This window comes from Tinamus guttatus, unplaced genomic scaffold (assembly GCF_059628265.1).
Source record: "Tinamus guttatus ecotype Peru unplaced genomic scaffold, ASM5962826v1 Tinamus_guttatus_pri_ptg000246l, whole genome shotgun sequence".
NCBI classification, from domain to species: domain Eukaryota; kingdom Metazoa; phylum Chordata; class Aves; order Tinamiformes; family Tinamidae; genus Tinamus; species Tinamus guttatus.
Genome location: NW_028288780.1, coordinates 1,608,560 through 1,627,724, shown reverse-complemented (window position 1 = coordinate 1,627,724; position 19,165 = coordinate 1,608,560). Strand labels below are relative to the sequence as shown.

The window sequence follows — 19,165 nt, the reverse complement described above, 5'->3', positions numbered from 1 at the left end:
ATCACCAGAACCTCTTCTAGTATGTGCAGAGGACTCCAAATTTTCTAAAAACATAAGCAAAGCACCAAACCTTGTCCCTCTGGGCAAGGAGTGCTTTGTGGGTGGAAAAAGGAGCTCAGGATTGAGCTGAGCCTGTGTTTTGCTGGCGTTGCCTGCTGCTGGCATGAGGATCTGCGTGATGGCACCAGGAGTGTGGTATCAAAATGCTGGTCACTCTTTTAACGTGATTTAAAACATCAAATAAGAGGGGACCCGCTGCGGGTGCTCTTCAGGGCCCCTGACAACAGTGTTTGGAAGCACCCTTGCAGGCCCCGTGTCCCTTGCAGGCCCCGTGTCCCTTGCAGGCCCCGTGTCCCTTGCAGGCCCCATGTCCCTTGCAGGCCCCGTGTCCCTGGCAGCCGCCTCGCTCGGGTGCGGGCGCGCGGGAGAGCCGTGGGCAGGAGCGGCCCTTGGCAGCTCCCCTCCCAAGGGACACGTGTGCTGCGGGGTGCGGCCACGCTGTCCTGAGGACCCATGGCCGATAAAAATGCCCTGGTCTTATCCTCAGATGTGGGTGTTGGCAACAGGGACTAGCGAAGCAGCAGTTCAGGAATTAACGGTATTGCGGCAACTGTCTGTACGGTGTCAAGAAGTGGTCTTGGAACCCAGCTTCAAACAAATGTCTGTCTCATTGTGCTGCTGTTAGAGTGAATGCAAAGCTTAAAAATACATATTTGTTTTCAGTAGATACTGGACTCACTGGAATACTACAAGTATTTCAGTATATTCTACTTAAATTTGAATTACTTAATGTTTTTCTAAGTGACAGGTGACTTGGTCTACTTCAGAGGCTGGCATATTTGCAAAGGGCAGTTATATAATCTGAAATTTTCCCTTAGAATTTGGCAAAGCCTGAAGCTAGCCAAGCAACCATAAAAGTAACTAAAAATAACTTGATAGTTTAGGCTGTTTTCTTCTTTATGTCGAAAACTGCAGTGTCTGTTTCCAGTGGCTTAGCATCTGCAAGACTGAAGTCCTTGTAATTTAAATATATAGTGATCTGGGCTATGTTTCTATTAAACCTTGTGCTTTGGTCGGGTTGCCTGGGAGGCCTGAGTGTCCCCTGTGAGTCTATAGGCTGAGCCAGACCCAGTGCCGTCATGGCTGGGCATGAAAAGCCTTGCAGAGCTGGTGGTGGTTTGTGGCCACGCTTGAGAGGTGACTTGATAAAAACGTCACTTCCTTTGTCAGAAGGTCATCTTATTGACTTGCCCTTGGGATGTGCCTTCTCCTGCCTATTGCTTTCCTGTGGCCTTGTGCTTATCCTCAGGGCAATCAAACCTTTTATGTACAATTTATGTATGACTAAGCTCCACAAATTTAAACATCTGCTTTCTGGCTTCGTGGTTCTTTCTGTAGTGACACGAACAGGATCTATTCACTTGCACCATGACTACCTGAAATATTGATAGTGGACTATTTATTGACCAGAGTTCCAGCAATGACTCCAAATGCTTTACTTTTGAAGTCTTCAATATTTTGCTTTTTCTCTGATGTTTAGGCATGTATGTTATCCCCTACTTAACTATACAAAAGGTAGGTATAGGAAATAGATTCCTTTTTACCATGGTCTGTTTGAACTTAGTACTTCAAATAATTCTTAAATAAGAATTCGTTGCAAAAATTGACACCCTCATCCCTACAAAAGTGACACTCCAGATATGCTGAGCTGAGAGCTTGAGCGAACTGAATGTTAGATCTAGAATTGATGGATCTTTCCAGCCTCAGACCAGCTGGAAAGTTGTTCTTTGCATTACGATGAAGTAGAAAACATTTTCATCCAACTCTTTTGCATAAGCAGTATGTTCTGGGCGATCTGATAATAAATCACTGTTGCTGATGTGAGCGACACGTTAGAGGTTCGCGGCGCCACAGTGCAGCTTCCCCCGCGGTGCCGGGAGGACGGGGCCGGGTCCCCGTGCTCCGTGTGGGGCTGCGGGGCTGCCGTGGGCGCCCGCGCTCAGAGCGGGAACGGGCTGCTCTTAACCACGGGCCCTGGACGTGGCTCCAGCCCTCCTCCCATCGCAAAGGGAAGCAGGATCCCCGTGCTTCGGGTTGAGGCAGCGTCTTGTAATAGGAGGTGCAATGATTTTTGATTTCTGTGCCCCTAGGAGGGCCTTACTCCATGTGTTACCGATACTGATAATGCTGTACTGGATTGCACGCTTTATTCCTTGAGGAAAAAGCAGTAACTGCTTTTATTAGGAATGGCATGGGCCGGGCAGGGGGGCTGTATTCCCGGCGCTCTTATCGCTCGGCTTTCCCGCATGCTCAGCGCGTGGCTCCGTGTCACCATAGCTACCTGCTAGGCAGCTGCATCCTCGGGGCTGGCATGTCCCGCTGCCGCGTCCCGCACGCGGATAGGGAGCGCAGCACCAGCGCTTCACTGGGCCTGGCCTCTTCTGCCAGCAGATTTGTTATCCTTAGGTTGTTTAGTTTTGGCTTCCAAGGTATGAAGTGTAGGTCTGGCTTTATAGCTGTTAAACAAGGTTTTAATAAATAAATAAATCTTGGCATTTAAATGCCTTTTCCTCGTAGTCCCCATGACAACAGAGCTGTTGGTTTAGGTATTCTGTGCCAGCCTTGCGGTGGGTTATGCATGAAGCAAAATTCCTTTGCAGCTTCCCCCCACCCTTCCCCTTAACCCCACTAAAAACAAGGACTCATTCTGATCTGCAATTCTCTTACATTTGTTAACTTTTAGTATAAGCATTTTTTCCTCATATATTGCAAGCACGTGAATTTCATAGATTTTTGTTGATGTTGTGGATGGTCATGTTGAAGAGAGAGAATACTCTGTAATGTTTCTTGCACCTGCAACTGCTTCACAAAACTGAAACTTGACACATATGGTACATAACTTGAGAATTCCTAAGTTCTTATTCTTGTCCTTTCTACAACAAAACTAATATGCTATTTTTATTTCCACATAGGTGTAAATGAATGAATCTAATCATCAGAGCATCTTGCTTGGCTTTATTTGAAAGGATATGGATGTTGGGTGAAGCAAAACTGAACAGTTATATAACCAGAAATGTGTAATAGTGTCATTTGGCAGATTATAGGCTAGAGAAGTACTTGCTTGGGGCATTCTGTAATTATGCTGGATAGAAACTCATATTCTATGAAGTGCTTAAAATTAGTTTCTTTGTCTTGATGTTCTCTGAGCTGAATCTGCTAGGCACTTCTGAAACAAAAATAGAATTACAAACAAGCTTTAATAACCCTGTCTTCAGTGAAATTATCAAAATGCAGAAAATTAGGGTCAGATAATTCCTATGAATTTGTTTCTACTGTGAGTTCTAAATATAGATGTGATCTGTGTGAAGCACCAAGCAAACATACAAGACCGTCATTGATAGTCTCTTTAATGACTTCCTGGGGAAAATCTAATTTGAATCATATGATTTTTCTTGAGTAAGTAATAGTAGGGAATATATGAAAAATAATATAGAATGGCTTTCAGAATTTTAAGGTTTTCATCTGTATCAACTTAACCTTGCATAAACTGTGCTAGTCATATTCCTTGATTATTTGGCAAGAATAACCTTTCCTGTAAGGCAAGTAAAATTTAAAGAGAACAAAATCCAGGGACTAAATAGTGTTCTTGAGGTAGGTGTGTGTGTATATATTTTTTCTTTCTTCAGATTTTTGGTGACAAAGATACCATGTGTTTTTTATGGTAAATTGGTAGTCATCAACTCTGGTAGCTTCTAGTTTTGCTTGTGTGGCTGCAGTGGAAGCTGCTCAGCTGGTGGGGCTTTTCTAGTGAGATGGACACTGCGTGGCTATGTGAATCAGCCAAAGCTCTAGCCATGCAGGACTGCTGGCAAAATAAGCTCCCTGTATCACGTCATATGGAAGGAAAAGGCTAAGGATCCCCTGAAGGGAGGAAAATTTTGGGGAAGGGAATAGTTGGGAGAGTAAAAGATGAAATGGAGGGAGACAGACACTGAAAGGAGTTGGGGAGCCTACAGCTATGAGCAAAGAACAGCAAAAACCATATAATAGAGCAAATGCATTGCAGAAACTCAGTTAAGAGGGAACACTAAAGCTTCTGGAGTAGTAGAAGAATAAGAGCTGGATGGTGGAAGTAGTATATAAAGAACAGGAAAACAAGTGGGGAAGTAGAAGAAGGTATATGTAGGGGAAGCAACTGGTGAAAATGGAGATGCTAAGAAATGAAGCAGAGATGGACAGGACCATGTCTATAGGTGTCTGGTGTTGAATGCTCTGGCATGTTTTGGGTTTGGAAATGAAATCACACACAACTTGGAAGCAGTGAAGTTGAAATTATCCTGTAGAAAAGCTGGGAAACACCACTATAGACATAGAGTTGCAGCCTGCATTAGGCTGGTGATTAAAGCTCTGACTTGTCACTGTTCTCTCATCTAATCTATGCATTCTGTAAAGCTGCAGTTCAGATGGGTACAGCTTCAATTTGTTAAAGGTTTAACAGAGGTGTTGTCTTGTATCAAAGCATATGTAGGATTTAAAACACTGCAAACAAAGCATTAATTTCTAGGCTGTGGGAACTGAGGATATTGGCACTTTCTGGTAAAAATCACAAAACAATTGTGTGCAAGTGAAACAAGACAGCAATAAAAGGTTTAAATTCGAGTGCAACTGTCAGCTAGTTTTAGATTGGTGTCCAGTGCAATGTCAAATAATATAAACTGTTCTTGTTTTGCAACAGTTGTGGAGAATAATAGCTGATAAGTAAGCTGAGAAAATACTGGTCTTGAAGAAAATGCAAGCTGTTTTGTGGAATGTACTTGAAATACTGCAATGCTATCTGGTTTTCTTCAAGATTTTTAGCAATATTTTTGTAGAATTGCATTGAACTCTACCTGTGGACATGCACAAATTACGTTTTTTAAATACATATACTTTTCTATTATAATGCTCTGCAATGAAAACGTAAGAATGCTGTTGATATTAGCTTTTCAGCCTGTGGGTACTGTCACTTGGAGAATTATAAACATGAACTGACTTGCTCGTAAATATACTTTTGGTCACTTTAAAGAGATCCAAACTTTATGAAATGAACTTTATCTTTGAGAAAGCACTGTTTGGGTTAAGTATCTGTTTTTTTTCCTCTGCTTCTAGGATGTTTGCTGAAAATCAAGGAGGTTGGATAGCTTTACCTCCTTAGAATGATGAAATGTTGCATCTTTTCTTCTGTCACATACTCCAACACCCTGCCCCATATTTGTCAGTGTTTTATTGATCATTAATTGGTCAAACAATATATTCGTAAAATTTGCAGATGTTATAAGTTGACAATAAACAACATTGAAATTCAAAAGATTGAAAGGAAAATCAGCAGTGACTTATGGTAACTCAGCTTGTGCTGTTAGGGAAGTAAGATCAGGTTTCAATATAGAAGAAAATGATTTAAAGGTAATTATCTACCACAGACTAAATAGGTACCATAGTGTTATGCTGCGTCCCTAAATAAAGCTGACTGGATTCAAGCTCAGCATTTGTGAACAGAAATAGTTATTTTGGGTTACTTAGCACTGCCGAGGTTTTACTTGTGATATCAGGCTTCACCGTCAATACTGTTCTTCAGAGCATGGAGAATTGGAAATAATCAAGAGGAGAGAAATAGAAATGAGATGATTTGAAAACACCAAGTGGGGAAGGGTGTAAAGATTAATTTTAAAATATAAAGATTAGTATTAAAACTATATAGTTTATGCAGCAATTGGTGGTGCTGATGAAGGTCATTAATTGTTCTTAGTGCCTCCTCAGGACAGGAAGCCAACATTTCTGTAGCAGCAGCAATTTCTCTTGGGTTTTGAAGGAAACAAGTAGCTAATTATTATAATAAGTTGCATAGGCTTTGGCATCCATATGACTGTCCATATATCAGGATGCTTGAAATTGCTGTCAGTAGCAGAGCTTGCCCCAAAGGTGGCTTAAATGACCCTGTAATAGTCCAGTCCTTTGCTTCTGAGACCTTTTCTAAAGTTGATCGTGGTTTAGATACTCATTGAGGGAAGCTGCAAAAGGCAGTGTAGGTAAAATAAATGTAACAGGGTAAGCACAGGTGTACACTAGGAAAGAAACCAAATTTTGGCTCCTGAAAGGAGAGAGAGAGAGGGTTCATTCCAAAATGAAGAATTTAAAAGAAAACATAAGAAGCTGTAGAGAAGGCTACTTAGAGCATGAAGTATTGGCTAAAATGAGGAAGAATAGCTAACAAAGTCACTGAAATTGACAGTTTATGCCAAAAAGAACTTTTTCCCTGTGCTGCTCACCTGGTTTCTTATTAAGATCGTGCTTTTGATCAGCTAAGTCATGTTTAAAAAAAAAAAAAAAAATCTATTTAGCAATGTAAATAGGACATCAGCCCGAAGGAGGAAGTCATCAAGAAGGAAGAAGCCTTTTGGGAATTAAGCTTTTTTTTTTTTTTTTTTTTTCTCCTGAATAAACAAGAGTGCTAGAGAGTTTCAGCATAGTTTTTGCTCCTTCCTGTATTGCCATTTTAGTAAGACTTGAAGCAGTCATTGCTACTTTCAGCTGTGGCTGAAAATCAAGGTCTGCTAATATGATAACTTAGTTAAGTGCCTCATGTTTGATTGTCTGCAGTCTATATCTTCATGTGTTTTGGTGTTTTGTTCCCATCTGTTGGCAGGGAAAAAAGAATATAGAGAGTGACCACAGAGCAGGGGTGGGAATAGGTGGCAGATTGCTCCCTACGGGTTGAGACTCTTCAGAGTGCTTTGGCAGGTCTTTTTTTCCTGTTCCTCTTGCTTTCAGCTCCACACCTGGACTTTGTTGCATTCTTTGGGTGTCGCAACCAGTGTTCCGTGGCTGACTCGGGCCCTTAGCAGCAAGCGGTGGATGCTCCGCTGTCCGGAGGGCAGAGCCCGCCGGCCGTGGCGCCTTCCCAAGGCCCAGCACCGCGTGCAGCGGCCGCGGCCCTCGGCTGCGTGGCCAGGAGGAGGCAGGTCCTGCCTGCCCGGGCTTCCGTGCTCAGGAGGAACAGTAAACAAAACAAGGGTTTACATGAGCTCTGTTTAGTACTGCTTGGGTTTTCCAAGAGTAAGATCAGCCTGCAGATATGGCATAAACTTATTGTTGGTTGAATAACCGCTGTTTACTGTTTTATTTTTCAAGTACACTAGTGAGATAGAATTTGGACTTATTGTGGGTTTTCTACACTTAATGGAAAATTTGTCTTTTCCCACAAATATTTGGACGGCTATACCAAGGGGACAGCTTTCAGCTGTTTTACATTGTTTCTCCACAGCTGCTGCCTTGTGCATATCCCTTATTTAAATTGGAGGGACATGACAAACATGTAGGAGATACTGGAAAGAAAATTGAATTCTTTTCCTGCTATAGAAAAGCATTTTATGGCAAAGCAATATGGGAAGATTTTTACTTTAAACTGTGAATATGGAACTTGAAACATAAGCTGATTTATTTTTCAGTTTCTTAGTATCTCAGACGGGAGCCACCCCACCACTGCCACCTTTTTTTAAAGTGGTTATATTCTCTACCTCAAGTCCCAAGGCTTGTAGTCATAATTTGTCGAGATTATTTGTATCTGCTTGTTTCATCTAAGATTCAAAGGGCCCATCACTCTGTCTTGTAAGTGGCTGCTCTTCTGAGGCTGACATATAAAGGTGGAGAAATTCTCCTTTTCTGGCTTTGATGTTTGCCTTGCAAATATAGAGGTGAATGAATCTTGGTAGTTCTAAGTATTTGCCTTAAGGACTCGGTGTGAACCTCTCTTGCTGTAGAGGTTTCCAGCTGACCTATGAACTAACTGTTGCCCAATATCTTAACTATTGCCTATCTTAGCACAACTCTGTAAATGCTAAATATTTTTCTTAATGAGTTGCTAAGGCTATCAATACATAATTGACTTTAAGATTTAGAGCAAGTCTCGTGGTGACACTGTGTTTATTATTTGGAATGCCAGATTAATTACAGCATGTACTGCAGTCTGGAGCATGAGCTACATCTGTTTCTTATTAACTTTCTCTGTAAATGAGAAACTGTCAGTGCACACAGTTTCTCATATTTTGAAGAAAAATCCCCGAACCCTATAATTGTGTGTTTTAAAAATTAAAGAACAGCTTCGTTTAGGTCACAAGTTCATTTATTTCTTTTGTTTCTAGAGGAGCTGACCCAAGCGTAGATGACTCCTCCCTGTTTTGCAATAAAAAAAATGAGCAGAAGAGACTGTCCCAGGCCTTTAAAAACTTGGCCTCAGGAGTTCGTGCTGCTTCTCTTCTATCTGAGCTCTTTGACACGCACAAATCCACAGGATCCCTTGTGCCAGCAGCTGGCAGCAAACAGCTCATTTACTGGAGTTATTTATATGAGCCTCTAGATTGCTACCACTTCAGAAACCAGCCAGATCAATTAATCCTCTTTCCCTTTGTGTGCAGTGGAGGTGGCAAGTGAGAGCTTCTGAAGAAAGTCCAAATTTGCCCGATCCGTTTAGTCTATTTCATTAGACCACTGGTTCTTCCTTGTGTATGTTGTACCTAATCCTGGTTCTTCACAAAGACATATTATTAATTTATATGGACATTGGGAAAGATGCAAGGCACTTAAGGTCACATATATGGATGATTTAGGGAGACAAATGCTAAAAAAAAAAGTAGCAGACAAGCCAGCAGGTGGATAAGACAGAGCAAGAAGCCCAAGAACTTTATGTAAATTTACAGAACGTGTGGTTGAACTGTGATTATTTCTCTAAGAGTGAGAACAAAGATGTAAGCTTTCCTTGTTTTGACCAGAGCTTGCTTTATCTTTTGAAAAGAGCATTTTTTTTATACTTGGGCAGATACAGGAAAGCCAAAATATACACACTGAATTATGAAGGAAATTATGCATTAGGTATTATGAAGGAAAATAGCAAGAGGCTCAGCACCCACTGAGAGTGCTTGGCAGTATTTGTGTAAAACTAAAACTGTAGGCCCAAAAATGTAGACAGAACTGTATTGTCATAACTAAATTGCTCGGGAATCAAGATCTGTCAGTCTTCCCAGACTAAAACTGGGATTAGGTGATACAGTGTTTTTCTTGGAATTTAGGCACTGCCACATGGCACTGCCATATCTTGCAATCTGCTCTATACTGTGTCTGCATGAACTAGAGACTGAGTCTCCTATTATGTGATTCCTGTGATCAGTTCAATTTTCAGGCACCCAAAAAACAATTTATTGGAATGATTTAGCTGGAGTTTGCAATGCTGATGCTCAGCATACAATTAATTTCCAGATGTGAGCTCCACTGCTGCTGTAATGGTACAGACAGATGGAAGAGATGCAGAGGAAGCTGGTCTAATAGCTCAGGGCTTGTTAGCTTAAAAATAATCACTTAATATGCACTTTATGTGCAGTACAAAGAACTTTTCATTACGTGGAACCAGTACATTGATTACTTGCTATGAACTACTTCCAAGATAGAAAAGCAGGAGTTGTCAAGTAGCTCAGTGCTCTTCAGGATGTCCAACATTTCCCACTCTAGAATAGACTCCTGAAGCTTTCAGTAGTCAAATACCTGCCACTAAATGACTGAGGCTTTGTAGATTAGATGTCATACATGGGCTTGGAAGAGAGGTGGAAGAAAATACTGTCTTTTTTACCAGCCAGAAGAAATAATCTTTGTAATGTCATGGTAAAGTAATTCAGGGGTTCTCTAGGACTCTTCCTCTTTAAGAGGGAAAAACACAAAAGTATTTTTATACTAAACGGTGTTCTGGAAGACCAGTTACGACTTAGTAGAATATATTCAGTTCTTCGTTCAGAAATATATCTGTATTCTGTGTGTGTGTGTGTGTATATATATATATTTATGTTTATTAGTCCACTTTTTTAAACATGGCTAATAGAAATATCAAGCTTTGAAAAACACAGGTTTTCAACAGAATTGCTGTGCCTGGCAGTAATATGAAATAGGAATCGCTCTTATGGACTTTTTGTAACTGTTCTTCTTTGGTTATCTCCAAAGAAGATTTTCCAGATGTTTCTTTATTGGACTTTGTACTGCTGTCTTAAAACACTCTGTGTTCACACGGAATGCAGTTGTAATTAAAAAAATTGATTATGTAGTAAAGTGAAACTTCTGGGGTGTTTTTTTGTTCTATAGAAGTGTGATACCAGAACACAGATGGTTACTGAGTATTTCTAATTGTAACCCAAAATAGAATGTTTAGCAGTCTTTGGTTTTAATCATGAAGTGTCTGATGTTCCATCCAGAACCAGCTGTTGCCATCTTTCTGAAGCATTTTAGTTCATACAGTTTCTTGAAGCAGCAGTTTTGGTTGATCTGTTCCCTCAGGTGTATTCAGTGCAGTGCTCTTTGCTGAAAGATGAGCTTTGTCTTCCTGTCCAGTCACAGGATAAGTACTAACCATTTATTTCAATGACTATTAAAAAAAAAAAAAAAAGACACGGGAATGACATCAGTGGGAGTAATAAGATATTAGGAGGTTCAGTGGTAATGGGGAAACATAATGATGCAAAGCAGTTGTAGTTGGACTTGGTTGTGGGAGAATTTGGCAAGGAAGTTGGCTCTGAGGCATGTGTTTGGGCTTGTGAATCAGATGTGAAGTTTTCCCTTTTTATTTAGCAAAGCACAGTTGCAGTGACTTTTTTTGGTAGGTATGTGTGTAAAAAGCTAAAATGATCTCCCGGCTTGTATGCTGAAACTTGAACTTGGTTCTGTATACATGGAGACATAGTGCTGCTATTTGTCATAGCAATCTCGCTTCAAAGACAAGTTATCTATCATTAATCAATGTTAGCAGTATATATTTTTTTCTCCCTTTATTTCACGTTTTCTTTCTGAAGTGCTGGGGCTGTGCACTTGTGCTTTGAGAGACACAACAGGAACAGACCCCAGGCTAATGAACCATGAGTCCATTGGTTCTCTGCTGAGAAAGTGAAGCCCTAACAGGTGGGGTGTCCTGCTGCGAGATGGCCTTGCTTTGGTTGCTGCCTCCTTAGGCTGAAGAACAGCTACCCAAGAAGTCTTGCAGTGCAGTATGTGGCTTTTATTGTCTGTAATGGTATTACTTAGAAATCAAAAATAAGGAACTTAGAAATATAATGAGAAGAAAATTGTTTGAGACTCTAAAATTGTGTAATTGAAATAAAACTCTCTGTGTGATTACAATTAATTCATTCTTATTTCTCCTTTTCAGGTTTTCTTCTCCACCTTGGCCTTCCTCTTCTCCCTCCAAATCTGACCACCTTTCTGTTTAAATTGCCAACTGTTCTGTACCTATTTCTTGTCCTTCTTCTATGCTTGTACTTTAAGAGGAGTCTTTCCAACTTCATTTCCTCTGTTACTGGATCTGAAATCCAGTCATCAATAACTTATTTCTCCAATAATAATAAATTGTACAGGTAATCCATTTTCTTTAAGCTTATCTTATATGTCTGGAAATGTTTCAGATAATTGTAGGTATTCTGAAATGTATGTGACTTACAGTGTTTTAATATGATATTTCAAGGCTTTTGGGAGATATAAATGTGGGTTTTCCTAAAGTATTTTGGTTCAAATGGTGCACTCTATTTCATTTATGAGAATGTTAAACAGTTCATTAAATAGTTCATTAAAAATTCAAATTTTAAGAGCAAAAGGGATGCATGCTGCTGCCTCTGAAACTGGCAGAAACGGTGCAAAATTATTTACCCTTCAGCTGCTTTCTCATATTCTGAGTAGAACAGCATTTCTTTAAAGGGTGTTTCTGAGAGAAATGCCAGCAAGAAGGCAGACTAAACAGCAAAAAGTTGAGAGAATCAAATAAGCTTTGGAGGTGCACATGCAGTGCAGAGGGTCACCTCATAATGAGCTGATCATGCACAAGAAATAGATTCCCTTGGGTGCCAACAGCCTTGGGATGGGTCTGCTCCAAAGATGCTGCTGCTCGCAGCCCTGTTGAGTTTTGTGCTGCTGTGGATAGGTTTTTGATGCCCAGGTTAGCTAGTGTAAACTAGTTCAAATACGACAGTATTGCACTTTATTTAATTTCAACAATTGTATGCAAGGACTTGCATAGTGTCCATCATGATAGATTAGATACCTCAGGCACCTGAGGAATTTTTATATTCTAATTTGGTGGGAAGAGAAAAAATCCCAAGAAACTTTAAATAAATCTAACAGCACTGACTACCTTGTGTGCGGGTATGTAGATCTGCCTTCTATTGCATTCTGCCTTTATATATGCCTAGAGTTTTTAATTCTGTGGGTTAGATACTGCCAGGTAAAGCTTTTGATTGCATTGGAAAAGGGCAAGAAGACTCTTATAGATATAGAATGAATCAATACCAAAATGTGCCCAAATAACATTTTTTTTCTCACTCTCCTGTGTTGGTTTATGCAAGCCCTGAAGCGTAAGGGTTTGTTGCACACATTTAGCCTTAATGTTGCTTCCTGCATAGGAAGACTGGGCTTATTTCAAATCAATCTTAGCTACTGATATTAATCCATGTGATCTGGTCAAGGAGTATCCACTTGAACAGCTGTGTATGAAGGTATTGCCTACTTGATTTAAAAACTGGTAGACTTTTACTAAATACCCCTTGATTAACTTTTTTATAGACCTGTTTTTCATCATCCTTTTATGGTATAAATGTATGCTTTTGGTTGAGAAGACACCAATATATTCTGTGTTCTTCTGACTTTGTTTTTCTCTTTTCATTCCAACTTTCCATATAGCTTTGATCTTTTTTTTACTAAAATTTTTTGGGCAGATATTTTCAAAACTTATCCTTAAAAATGCTAAGTGTCTCTTGTCTGTTTTGGCTTTGTTTTTCATTTGAATGGCTCATGTTCAGTAATGCACACGGACCATTCTCATCCTAATCAGGTCATCGTCAAGAAGGATTGTCATCTGCCCTTGCATTGCCCAGTTGCCTAGCTATTTTTAGGATAACATTTTCTGTAACTTAGGGTCTGTCTCTCCTGTAAACAAGCTAGAAGTGCAGCTGTGGTCTGAAAAACTTGCTCACCAAATGTAATAGATAATTTGCAATAGAAGCTTACACAGTGAAATATTCAATTATTGAAATGCTTGTTCCCTGGCGAAAGCCACAGCGTAAATGCATCTGCACTGGCACAAATATGTTTTTGCTTGAAGGAATTTTGTTTTGTTTACTGAAATGCTGCACACAATAGTAGCTGAGAAGCTGGAGGCTTGCTGGTGTAACTGGGCAAAGGCAGAGAAGGTGGAAACTCTGCCAAAGTGTGGAGTGAGGAATTTGAGGACAGGAGCAATAAAAGGCCACTTCAAGGCGGGAATCTGGCACAATGAAGAATAGTGGGGAAAATTTCCTGTCATTTCTTTTGTTCAACTTCAGCTTTCTGTTTTATGTAAATAGTCCCCTGTTCTTCAAAAAGGGAAGAAAAATCTTAAATTATTAATTTAATCTTTTCTAGTCTCAAGAAAGAAGATGCTACCCATATAAACTGATTATAGAACAGATTACTGAACAATGAAATTTGTCCCATTTGGAGGAACACTAATATTGCTTCTTATAAGGCCACATCTTTTCCAGTTTCTGCTTCTGAATTTGTTTTCAAGTATATGAACCACATATGCTTATAGCATGCAGTTCTTTTTCTCGAACTCAGTTGTTGGTGAGACTGGATTCCCAAGCCAATGTTTCTCGAGGTCGAGTGGTGGCCTCACACCTCAGCAATGTGATCTGGCATCATCTGGACAAATACAGCCAGACTGTGGTCCCAGCCTCCTGACAAAGGAAAATTTTTGCCCCAGCAAAAGCAAAAATAGCAATTTGTTATGTTTTCAAGCATTGAACTGAAAACCATGAAGTAAATAGTTCCTGCTAGACCATAGGTGGCAGAGTTTTATATTCTGCTCAGTCTAATGCAAATACAACAGCAAACAGACGTCACTTGCCACATGCATTTGTGGAATGACTCTCTGCTTGTGGTGCCAAGAAGTAACATATTGTTTGGAACCGAGATTTCTAGGTATTTGGCTCCTTACTGGTGGCAATAGCTTCAAAAATATTTAGAAAGCTTAAGTCAACGGAATGTTTTAATTACTGCCTTATACAGATGCATAAAAATCTTATGTGTTTGTTTCATTCCCACTTGGTGATGGCCCTGTCTGGAGAGGCACTGTCCAGTTTCAGACCTTTCTCTAGGATAGTCCTGGTGATCTTCAGCTTCATTTTCCTGTTGAAATTCTGATGTTAGTGAGAGGTTTTTCCCTACTTTGTAGAGAATTGTCTAAGGTCAAATGTAGCTGATGTGAATGGGGTTGGAGAGGACTGCACGGAAGCTGCATTGGGCAGAATAAGTTAAAACAATAATAATTCAGAAATTCGGCACAAATTTGCAAGACAACCTAGTGAACTGTTAGAACAGGCTACTAGGGGTTTGCTGCTTTTCAGTGGAAATGAAATGCAAACAGAGTTAATTGGTTCTGTAGTAAAGGATATGCAAGAAGGTCAATGATCTGTAACACATGGAAAATGAGACTACATGACTTAATTACCCTTTTGAATTTTTAGGCAGTTCCTCAAAGTCGTTCATTCTGTGTACATCAATTCAGTGTTACTACAGTATCTTTGATTGCTTTGAAATTATATGCATCTCCAGTGCTCTTCTAACTCCTGCAGAAGCAATTCAAAGAATTCAAAAATCGATCAGTTGCAAGGATTTTTTCTTCTCCTCACAAAATTGAGATTTGGATGTCTGAATTGTATTTTTTTGAAAAAGTGAACGAGTCTCAAAGGAAGAATTCTGTTAACTTGAAAACTAGCTGCTGCTTCATATTCATTACCCACCATGGTGTTATTGAGTCAAGTAGGAGAGGAACCTTGTGACAGCTCTGGAAGATTCCGTAGCGTTCTTCAGAATTGCAGAGTTACCACTGGTGCCAGGGTGCCTTTTTTCCCTTTTTTTTTTTTTTTTTTTTTTTTCTTTTTTTTAATGAGTAAGCTTTCATACTTTGAACTAACTATATATAAAAAAAAAAAAAAGTGAAAACTGATAAACCCGAGTGGCAGTGGAGAGGCAACGACGACACCAAAAGTGGCTTTAATTGTCTTTGCTATTCTTCCCTAGCCGCCTCTAAAGGGCATTTGAGGCACACATAGTGTGCTAGACTGATTCTGGGAACTTCTGCCTGCGACATCCACTTCAAATATCATTCCCAGCTTAAACACATTAGAACCACATGGCTTAGTGTCAGCTTGAAACAGAAAAGAAAAAATTGCCCTTAAGACTTTTTTTAAAAAAAAAAAATCACTGTGAAAAGACTGAAGCAGCAAATTTGCAGGGCTTCTGTAGATTCTGTGCACATACCACATTTTTGTGACTAATTTTTTTTTCCATTTTAGAAAAATGAAATATGTCTGTTTCTCAGAACTCAAAATGCATAGTTCTTGATTTTCACAAAACTTGGCAGTGAATCCTGTGTTCCTCCAGCATGTGTTAAAGACTGGTTTTTCATAGTGGTTACGACAACTGTGTTTTTTCTTGTATTGTTGGAAAGAAAGAATATCCAGACATGACTTGTGATTTTCAATTGACTACTACAAGCTTACAAATTACAGTTGTGTTGGTTGACAATTCTTTAATAGTGATTACAATCATTGAGATGGTGGCAAAGGCAGATATGCTTTTACAGCTATTTTTTCCTGCTATTGAAAATGTATGTTTTTACGTACCCTAAACTGTGAAACTATTTGTCTATTTAGCATAATGATTTAGATTATCTTAGCATGTAAGAGCTAGGAGAGCATTTAAAAATTTTGTTTTTGAAAGCAGAGTTTATCCTGTTTGCCCTGTTGTGGGAAGCATCAGCTGCAGATTTGCCCAATTGTCCCTAATGCCTAGAAATTTGGGTGGCCAGGGAAGGTTGTTGGAAATTATTTCTAAGATTTGGAAAGTTTTGCATCATGGTACTCAGTTTCTGGACGCCAGGTGGTGCTGCAAAGCTGTCTAATCTGTGGTTTTTTCTTTTTACTTAGCTTGAGCAATTGATAATTGATTCAGTCCTAAAGTCAGTTTACATTTTGTGGACACTGTTTCTAACCAAGTGTTTCTAACCAACCAAATAACATACAACATTTTAAGGGCTATGGTGCTTAAAATTCTGATGCCAGCTGGGAGGTGTTGTGGACTGAATGTGTTACATGTGCTGGGGCCAAAGGGCCAGCCGCATGGTTGGTGTTCCCGGAGGCTCCAGTGCTCCCTAGGAAATCCTGGAGCCGTTCCCCGAGGTGCCAGGCATGTGCATTGTGGCACAACGGGGCTGTTGAAATGAGATTTGGTGAATTCAACTAGATAACTTCCATGGGAAGTTCTATTATTTTTGCTGGTTAAGACTGCAAAGGATGGTTACGAAAACCAATTAAATAATGAAGTTCTGATGAGGATTTTGCAGACTGAGTTGGAAAGTTGTTAACAGGTTCTTGCTCTATGTTAACATTTTATCTAAGAAGGCATGATGGCTTAGCTGCATATTGGTATTAAAATTAATAAAAATTCAAATATCAAATGTACATCACAGCACTGCAGACGTTTAAGTTGTTTATTGTATTTAATAATTTCACCTGGTAATTGCGACTGAACAAGCGATATGACAAGTTTTGTTATGTAGCTTAAATTCCACTGGTTGGTGCTGCAGTTATCCAATAAACTATAGATAATGAATACAAACAGTTCTGAAATGGCTTTGGGAATTTCTGGTAGATATTTTACTACATATATGCTTTTATTACTGTTATTTCATAAGTCTTTATTTCTTTCATAGATCCCCATATTAAAGTCTCTGGAAAAAAGGAGAATGTTAAAGAAGCTAAAGAAAAAATCATGTCTGTCTTGGACACAAAAGTAAGAAAAACTCATTTAAAATTTGGTACTGTAGTGCTGCGTTGTGTGCACATATGTGTGTGTGTTTAAACGGGTTCTTTTAAATAGAAGGCTTTTAGATGTTCTGGAACCAAGTGTCCAAAACATTCATTGTGAATATTGATATATGGCATATGTACAAGAAAATACCTGATTAACATGTTTTTCTTTATCTTTCTATTATTATATAAATAATGTTCCCAGACCCTAAGACTAAAAGCATAAATAGCTTGTTGTTCATTTGTTATTTACTGAAAAATCTCAAATACGAATTTGCTGCGAGTGGTAGATATGTATGTTGAAATCCTCTAAATTTTTTTTTTGCCAACATCATATGATTCTCAGATTAGAAAGAGGTTTAAGTTTGCATTTAAAACAACCTGGGCCTGTAACAACTGAATGGATCGTAAAGGGCACTGAAATCATGGCGGACAGTAGAATCTAGATCTAGTTTTAAAAGTTTTCGGTGGTTGTGGAGATGTAACTTTAGGCCTTTAAGGTATTTATTTCAATAAATATCTCACTTCCTCATTTGGAGAAGAGAAAACAATTTTTTTATATATATTTCCAGAGCAATCGAGTAACCTTGAAGATGGATGTTTCACATACAGAACATTCTCATGTGATAGGTAAAGGTGGCAATAATATTAAAAAGGTGATGGAGGAAACAGGATGCCATATCCATTTTCCAGACTCAAATAGGAATAATCAAGCAGAAAAAAGCAATCAAGTAAGTAGTATTTAATATTTTAATGTTTTAACAAATTTATGCTCTTAATGCCTGAGAATATAAAATGCTACTATTGCCGTTGATTTTTACAGTTTCGGAAATAAAGTGAATTCAAGTTCATTGAAATAGAATTTGGGAGAGAGAGTGTCTGAATATTGTGATAGTGGGCTTTTTCTAATATCTCTTCAGCATTTGGCTTGTGCTTAGTGATTAATACGTTTTTGGTGCTTATGATATAGCTCTTGGAAAATGAAAGGTAATGGGGAACTAACATATATGAACATCCTGTTCCATCAGTTTGCTTTTATTAGACTAAGTCATGGAACCCAAACTGCAAACCTTCTGCAATGCCAGTTAGTGAAATGCTTAATTTTATCACTGTACTTATATCCCTCTTGTTTCTTGTGGCTGTGCAACAAACAGCACTAACTTCGGAGCACTCAAGAAAACGTGTGTGTTGATTACTAGCATCGAGTGCACCCGTATAGTAGTAACTTGATTATTTGATCCAAACAGTTGTATTGATAGCTTGAGGTACTAGAATATTTTAAGATACATTATTTAATGGATTAATTTTTGGCTACTGTTTAGAAAATGCTAAGATAACACCAGTATTATAGTAAATGCAGATTTTTGTGGACTTTGTATTTTTCTAAGGAGCAGAGGTATTTGAGTCAATTTAAAAATGCTTTATTTGAAAATTTGTTGTGATGTTTCATGTGTTATTACTCTTTCAGGTGTCTATTGCAGGACAGCCAGCTGGAGTGGAGTCTGCAAGAGTTAGAATACGGGTAACAGACTGTTTTTGCAATATAGTTTTAAGAACTTTAGGGTTGTAAGGCTCCGTTTTGAGATCAGAAATACTAATGTGAACAAATGAAAAAAATGTGAGTTTCCATATGAGTAGAATGCAAAGGAATTCATAAAAACAGTAATTTACTTTTTGGCCAGATCTCTAGCTAGTCCTAGATGGATCTCAAACATGGAATCTACAAGATATAAAGTATCCCATTCATTTGTAGTCTTCAATCTGCACGTTTTAGTTTTGATTTGTGTATGTGTTTTGGCATAATAAGTAATACCTTCTGAAAATATTTTCACAATGGCCATAGTCAAGTATGTCATTTGTACAAAATGGGTCTGGCAAAAAAAAAAGAAAAAAAAGGAAAGAAAAAGCTGGTATTATATAGGTCTGCAGCAGATGTCAGATCTTCAGTTTATCCACAGGGGAAGGAATTCTCTGGGAATGTTTACAAATGTTAATGTCTAGTATTAGATATGCATGGATAAATATGAAAAAATAACCTTGTTGTTGCTACGTAATTGCAAATGATCATGGTATCTTGGTACAAACAAACCTTTCTGGTGTCCCAGGGACAACTCAGTGCCTTTTTCCAACTCAAGTTATTATACTATTTCTCAATAAATAAATATCTCAATTTGATCATCACTGACCAATTAATCAGTAATAAAATTGTGCTAACTTTTCGCAAGTATTATTTGGGTTTTCAATGTTTACTTTTTGATCTT

The 19,165-nt window shown here is 38.8% G+C and overlaps 1 protein-coding gene across 1 annotated transcript in view; it reads left to right on the top strand.

The window, feature by feature from the left end:
• BICC1 (BicC family RNA binding protein 1) overlaps positions 1-19,165 on the top strand; it is a 79,023-nt gene that overhangs the window by 42,458 nt on the left and 17,400 nt on the right. Inside the window, exons 4-6 of the mRNA XM_088526353.1 lie at positions 16,808-16,887; positions 17,477-17,635; positions 18,373-18,426. Coding sequence (XP_088382479.1) covers positions 16,808-16,887; positions 17,477-17,635; positions 18,373-18,426 — 293 coding nt within the window. The remainder of the gene's footprint in view (positions 1-16,807; positions 16,888-17,476; positions 17,636-18,372; positions 18,427-19,165) is intronic.